We start from the raw sequence: 7,500 nt of genomic DNA, 5'->3' as shown, positions 1-7,500 counted from the left end.
TGTGTGTGTGTGTGTGTGTGTGTGTGTGTGTGTGTGTGTGTGTGTGTGTGTGTGTGTGTGTGTGTGTGTTTGATACAACAGCAGCTCCACAAACACACAGCACTGCAGGGACAACACAACAAGGTGTGTGTGTGTGTGTGTGTGTGTGTATGTGTGTGTGTTTGATACAACAGCAGCTCAGCAAACACAGCATTGCAGGGACAGCACAACAAGGTGTGTGTGTGTGTGTGTGTGTTTAAGTAAGGAGTATACTATGTCCATGTGTATGGTGTTCCTCAAACTGAAAAGGTTGAGTCAGACAGACTGTGGCACGAGATCATTGTTTTCTTTCTGACTGAACTTTAAGTTACTTTGGAGGAAATCATCTGCTCAATAATTCAAACTAAGTAAGGTAACTTAATGAATGTGTGTGTGTGTGTGTGTGCGTGCGTGTGTGCGTGCGTGCGTGTGTGTGAGTAGAGGCAGCTGGGGAGGATCCAGGACACTCGGACGTCAACACTACGGAAGAGTCGGCCCACCGTTGTGAACGCCCCTTTGTGGAAGCTGCCTAGATTTCAGCAGGTCAGCTCACCTGTGTGTGTGTTGATTTGTGTGTATGTCTATGTGTGTTTGTATGTGTTTATTTGAGAGATGTACTCCTCTATAAGTGTGTATGTCTTGTGTGTGTATGTGTGTGTGTGATAACCTAGATAACAGGCTATATGGTGTTGTCAGTTGTCAGAGCTAACAGGTTATGTGGTGTTGTCAGTTGTCAATACTAACCGAGTATGTTGTGTTGTCAGTTGTCAATACTAAACGAGTATGTTGTGTTGTCAGTTGTCAATGCTAACAGGGTACGTTGTGTTGTCAGGTGTTAATGCTAACAGGGTATGTTGTGTTGTCAGGTGTTAATGCTAACAGGGTATGTTGTGTTGTCAGGTGTTAATGCTAACAGGGTATGTTGTGTTGTCAGGTGTTAATGCTAACAGGGTATGTTGTGTTGTCAGGTATCAATGCTAACAGGGTATGTTGTGTTGTCAGGTGTTAATGCTAACAGGGTATGTTGTGTTGTCAGGTGTTAATGCTAACAGGGTATGGTGTGTTGTCAGGTGTTAATGCTAACAGTGTATGGTGTGTGTTGTCAGGTGTTAATGCTAACAGTGTATGTTGTGTTGTCAGGTGTCAATGCTAACAGTGTATGGTGTGTGTTGTCAGGTGTTAATGCTAACAGGTTGTGTTGTGTTAGCAGGTGAGTCCAGCACTGGACACGTTCGGGGATGCGGCTGCCAGACAGAGAGCCCTTAAAGCCCAGCAGGCTGATGCAGCCCGAGGACTCGGAACACTCGGAGCTCTCCGACAGGGCAGCAACGCCAAGGACTAGCACACACACTCATACACACAGACACACACACACACCCATAATCACATGTTCAATCAGGAGCATAATGTGTAGCCTACAATGAGACTAGGACTTGTCTGCCTGAGCACAGCAGGCATATGTAGTTATCAGATTAGTGATCATGATTTGAATCATTTTTGCTTTCATTTCTAATTATTTTATCACAATTATGTTACTTATTGTCACAGTTATAGTTGTAGCCTCTCATCACTAGAAATTAATCTGATTTGTGGAAATCTATCATTTCTCTATCTGATTAAAAAAAGAAGGAGAAAAAAAAATCAGGACGTCTTCAGTGTCTATTTCCGTTTCTCAGTCTTTTGAGGGGAAAACAAACAGCGCTGCTTATTGCACGTTTAAGTCCTTATAACGCCAGTGATTAAGTAATAGGCTCTGCGGGTTCACTGAATCCAACTTAATCCTCTTTTAATCGAATAGCAGACAAAAGTGTGTGTGTGTGTGTGTGTGTGTGTTTCAGCTTGCCTCTGCCCCAAAGCCGTTAGATGAATGACCAAGAAAAATTTATTCACAAAGCATTCCTATTTAGTTTCCCTCCTTGGATTTTCGAGCATGCCACAAGCAATGCACAGATCGTTACGTGAGTAATCTGAATGATTGTCGATAATAAATTGTTTTCTAGTAATAAAATAAAAAAAGATCCGACTCGCCTGTTAAAGTAAAATGCTTAATTATTCGTTTATTCTTCATATTTATTATTATTACTATTAGTGTTGTTGTTGTTGTTGTTGTTGTTGTTGTTGTTGTTGTTGTTGTTGTTGTTGTTGTTGTTAGTGTTGCTATTTATTTTGCTAAATTACACTGTGTATCCGTGCGACCGTGCACAAGCAGAAAAATCCTCAACTTTTGTCACAACAGTGTGTGGGAAACAAAGATGTGTGTGTGTGTGTGTGTGTGTGTGTGTGTGTGGGGGGGGGGGTGTTCACTAGTATCCTCCTCCTCAATGAAGTCATCGACCTTAAAGCCTTCACCATCCAATTACAGCGAGGCGCGCTCGGTATCATGTTCAAATGGCTGCTTTAAGACGGCACGGCGCGTCTGCCGGGGGACTCGTTAACGGGTTGGTGTCCGCTAACACTGACGGCGTGGAAGCTCGGAGGCTCGGTGATCATCTTTCGGATACTAGTTTCCGCTGAAGTCTGGTCTTCTGGTGGTTTGCTTTCCTGCGGCATCTGTCCTGCCCCCGAAAGGATTTAATCTCATCAGTCGTGGCAAAGGAGAGAAAGCAGTTGGTGTTGTCCATGGTGCTGAAGCGGCTGCTGGGAACTTCTGCGTCAAGGTACAGGAAGTTTTCTGCCGGACATGACTGTCGTCTGTAGTGATACGACTCTGTCACAGAGCAAATAGGCAATATCAGAATAGCAGAATTAGTCGCTCATTTGTAAACATTACGCATTTTTAAATACAAGACGCGAGTAGGGTTTTTTTTTTTTTACAAGATAACAAAAGTACAAGATAACACTGATCTGACAGTGAATCTTCAGTGCAGAAAATCGATGCGTGTTTAACCTCTTTAGTTGCTGGTTAATGATTGCTTTGTCGCTGGTTGTTTAAATGTTTATTTGAGTGGTTGATAGTTTAAGTTGTTGTTTGCGGGAGGCCTAGATGGTTCTTTAATTATTTGTAAACCTCCGGACACTGAAGAAGATGGAGGTTTCTGCAAACGGCTCGAGTTTTGCCATCGAGTCCTTGCTGTCCCACAGAACCGTGACTGTACTGACTTCCAGAGGTGGCAGCGGGGGTGGGCAGTGCCGGTCCCCGGCAGCTCTGAGCCATGGGTCGGATCTGGACTCGGAGTGCTCCTCCCTCCCCTCCCCACGCAGAGACTCGGTGGAGGACATGGGGCAGAGACTTCCCTCCTCACAGATCTCCCAGCCGAGGACTGTGACCTCTTCCTTCCTCATCAGAGACATCTTGTCCGACTGCAAACCGCTGGCCACCTGCGCGCCCTACTCCAGCGACGCGCACCGAGCACACCAGGAGGACTTCCTGGATAAAGACCACGATTCCTCTTCAGACTGTGATTATAATGGTAAAGCAATACCACATTTCTCTCTTTCTCTTCTCTCTCTCTCTCTCTCTCTCTCTCTCTCTCTCTCTCTCTCTCTCTCTCTCTCTCTCTCAGAAATGTGTTAGCCTATATAAATTAGGAATCAACCAAGGAAAGCAAACATGCGAAGGAATTATTATTTTTAAATATTGTCTGATCTAATCAGCATGCATTAGGCCTATTTTGAATTAAATTAAATTAAATTATTTGTCCATCAAATCTCAAGCCTCAAAAAAGATATAGACTATGGCCTACAATTTGGGATATCAGATCATGGTTAGTAAGACTGCAAAAAGACAAGCGTTCGTTTAACTTTAAATAGCCTATTTTTGCCGTGTAACACGCTGAGGAGTGATAGGCTTTAAAGAATGAAATCTCTTTAATTCAGTACATTCTTTCCAGGAACAGCAGTTCGGTTCGCCGTTCATCCGATTATTATCCGTCCGTTTATCTCGCAGTCTCGGTTCAGCGAGCCTCATCCCCTGTGTCTTAATTAAGGGGATTACGCGCCCTCGCTGCTCGGATCACAGTGACCGCTTGCTTTTCTCAGCGCATTTCGATATTTCTTTTGGATATCAATTACCCAATCAGACTGTAGCAGAGGTGGAAACATTTGGTTAATTTAAAAGATATCGAATAATTAATTAGTTGGCTGCCTTGGCCTATTTTGAAGTGATGTCTACTTGACATGATGACTTTTTAAGTAGGCTAGCCTATGATGTAGGCTAGGCCTACGTTTTTTTGTTCGGTTTTTTTTTTCAGTTTAAACTTGCCCTTAATTAAATGATTCTTTTGGCTTTCAGTTAGGGACGAAACAGACCGGGAGATCTCGAGCAGTCGCGAGAGCCCAACTGCGCGCATGAAGAAGCCCCGGAAAGCGCGCACGGCCTTCACCGACCACCAGCTCGCGCAGTTGGAGAGGAGCTTCGAACGGCAGAAGTACCTCAGCGTGCAGGACAGGATGGAGCTCGCGGCCACTCTCAGCCTGACAGACACACAAGTGAAGACGTGGTACCAGAACCGCAGGTGAGAGTCCGGTCCGGTCCACTCCATCAAAAGCCACAATGGGCCTTTCAAATAAAGCATCAATGTAGGCTACAGTATGGACAAAACAAAAAGAACGGAATCAGAATATGAAAATAACTTGCTTGTAGTAAACTGCATTAGGTTATGCTTGCATTCAAATTGATCATTTTGCGTAAACAAAGAGATGAATATTGAATATATTTTGCAACACCTATTTTGTGTTCAGTGCACTTTTGCCTATACCTCCCAATCCAGTACCTTACTATCTTATCTTTATTTAGCTATAGGCTAAAGTATTTATGTTATTTCTATATAACACTATTACATCTAAGCCTAGAGCAAATATTATGACACAAAAAAAGAGGGGGGAAAAAACTTGATGTAATGTGGGCTAATTGACAATAATCAGCCCGACCCAGCTTTCAATTCAGAATTAGGCCTATCTGAATTCTGAACATGAATAATAAATTACTGCATGCTATTTCAATAATTCATCTCCACTTCTGTAATTACACAATCGCTATAACCATGAATTATTTAACAGTAAATTGGCTATTTGATGAGTGACGATTTGACGGATGACCGTCTGACACAGATCTCTCTCATAAAGACAATCTCGCATCTGTTTATCGTTTGAATGTCTTCACAACTAAGGGTGGTTTTAGGATCATGCATGTGCATATGTGCATATGCATGCACATATGTATGTATGCATAAGTGCATATGCATATAGGTAGATATAGGCGACATCATTTTAATGTCAAGATAGGCCCTACACTCTTGAAAAAAAAACGTGCTAAATAAAATAAAAAATGGTTACAGTAGCAGGCTATAAGTCACACTATAAATGCTTTAAACCATTTTGAATGGTCATCAAAGGAACGCCTAAGGTTCTTAGAGCCTGCATGGTTCCATAGCACCACAAGAACCCTTTTTAAAGAGCGTACATATTATGCAGCACTTTAAACAACACGTTTGTTGTGTGTTTGTGCTCAGGACGAAATGGAAGAGGCAGACTGCAGTGGGCCTGGAGCTGCTGGCGGAGGCGGGGAACTACTCGGCTCTACAGAGGATGTTCCCGTCGCCGTATTTCTACCCGCAAGGTCTGGTCTCGTCCCTCGACCCCGGCGCGAGCATGTACTTGTACCGGGGAGCCTCCGCGCCACCTCCGCCTCTTCAGCGCGCTCTGGTCCCGAGACTGTCCCTTCTCCACGAGCTTCAGGGCGGTGAAGCCCTGGCGGCCCCTCCTCATCTCGGGCCCCTGAGCTCGGCTCTGCCGCGACCCACCCCGCATCGCTGACCCAACAGAGACTGGACCCTTCCACGGTCAGGACTGAGTCGGTGACACAGGGACCGGGCGGGTGCCCAATGCAAGGACTCAGATGAGCCGTTGGTCCCGATCGCTGCCTCCTCTCAGGACAGACTATTTGTGCTTTAGAAACCTGGAGTCACAACGCCACGGACTTTACAAGGTCGTGACTCGTGAGGTTGTACATGATCAAACGAATGTAGCTCACATTATTTATTAAAACAGAAACAATACTCGTTTGTAAGCATTTCCCCATTCATGCTTCCTTACCAGCAGGATACCCAAAATAGACCTGGGTCTGTCTCCTACAGGCCTTCTCTGAGAAAGGCTACTGGAGAGGTTTGTGTAATCAAATTAGCCTAGGCTCAGTCAGATTCAACCAGGCGCGCTAAGAGTCCTGCTTTTAAAACTTGAGTCGAGGGGATCCATTTCTCAAAAGATAGCCTACATTCATTTGTCAGCAGGGGTTATTGGGAGTAGCCTGCTATTGTTCTAACGTCGTTTTTATTTTGCACAACTGGGCTTTTCCCGTTGATTTCTCAATCAAAATAAACAAAGGACGAATTTTATTATCGCAAGTGTCTTCACATATGCTAAATACGTTAATCTGAAAGTCTGGCTATGTGTTCCCGGTGAGGCCTGGAATTGTTTATTTTTAGACATTGCAACTTTAACCTATTTATTACATCATTACCATGTATCTGTTGCGATAAAAAAAAATATATCGGGTAAAAGCAGAAAAAAGCACAAGGAAATCTATTCCTGATTAGGATTGATCCACATCTAATGCATAACCCGCTGCTTCAGTGGCCCGAATCTGTAGCATTTTTTTGTCTTTCGTTTAACTCTGGCAACTGTGTTTAGCCCTATGTTACAAACTGATAACTTAACCACACCAGTAGAGGGGGCATCATTAGAGTAGAGGGGGCATCATTTTTAATTCATGTTTTCTGTTAAGCCTAGCGAATATAGGCTATTATTTAGATCATTTAGTCAACTAAAAACAAAAACAGGCTATCCCAAATAGTGGCGCAAAACAAGAACAGGCCTAATCTAATTGTTTGTAAATAAATAAATAAATACATTGTAAAATGTTGACTTTTTTGAAACACGTTAAGGATATTGTAGGCTAATGAATGTGAACAAGTTCGGTCGGGTAGCCTAGTTTAGTGCCAATGCACTAAAACGCGCACCTATGTTCCACAAATATCAACCAAACATATCAACACAATATCGCGCTGGTCTTCTGAAATACGAAGGCAGCATAAAATGGCCATACAACTATATGATGAATATTTTATGAAGATGAATTCAGCCAAGCTGAAATTTGTATAAACCAAGTCTGAAAGGTTCATACTTGTGAACACCAGACAGAAATGACCGTTGCTTCCTTCAGGTGATTTTCTACATTGTCCAACGAAGTCAAACAACACGATGTCAAACGCCGCAGCCCTCATCATTTATGCAGCTGAGCCGACTGTTGAAAAGTGAAATTTAATATTTTACTGAATTTGTTAAGTGTTGTCCGGCGTGTTTTCCGGTGGTTGCGCGGGCAGCTGGTGGTCGAGAGGTCAGGAGTGACAGCTGTTCACCGACAGCGGGACACCCCCTCCCCCGTAGGCTCCGTGGCTACCGCAACGTCTCGCTTAACGTCGCAAAATAGCCTCGAGTAATTAAACAAATGACTAACGGGCTCGGATACCTCACGAGGAGATAAAT

The 7,500-nt window shown here is 43.7% G+C and overlaps 2 protein-coding genes across 2 annotated transcripts in view; both read left to right on the top strand.

Moving 5' to 3' along the window:
* The window catches only part of cfap77 (cilia and flagella associated protein 77), a 14,040-nt gene extending 12,418 nt beyond the window's left edge, over window positions 1–1,622 (top strand). The window contains exons 5-6 of the mRNA XM_062542355.1: window positions 460–561; window positions 1,229–1,622. Coding sequence (XP_062398339.1) covers window positions 460–561; window positions 1,229–1,360 — 234 coding nt within the window. The 3' untranslated portion in view covers window positions 1,361–1,622. The remainder of the gene's footprint in view (window positions 1–459; window positions 562–1,228) is intronic.
* Window positions 1,623–3,043: 1,421 nt separating this feature from the next.
* barhl1a (BarH-like homeobox 1a) lies at window positions 3,044–5,772 on the top strand. The gene is made up of 3 exons (XM_062543939.1): window positions 3,044–3,428; window positions 4,250–4,472; window positions 5,469–5,772. The coding sequence occupies exons 1-3, from the start codon at window positions 3,044–3,046 to the stop codon at window positions 5,770–5,772; spliced, it is 912 nt and encodes a 303-aa protein (XP_062399923.1).
* The last annotated feature ends 1,728 nt before the right edge of the window (window positions 5,773–7,500 follow it).

Source organism: Sardina pilchardus, chromosome 8 (genome assembly GCF_963854185.1).
Source record: "Sardina pilchardus chromosome 8, fSarPil1.1, whole genome shotgun sequence".
Lineage (NCBI taxonomy): Eukaryota > Metazoa > Chordata > Actinopteri > Clupeiformes > Clupeidae > Sardina > Sardina pilchardus.
Note: the sequence above shows the minus strand (reverse complement) of the source record. Positions and strands in the feature narration are given on the sequence as shown.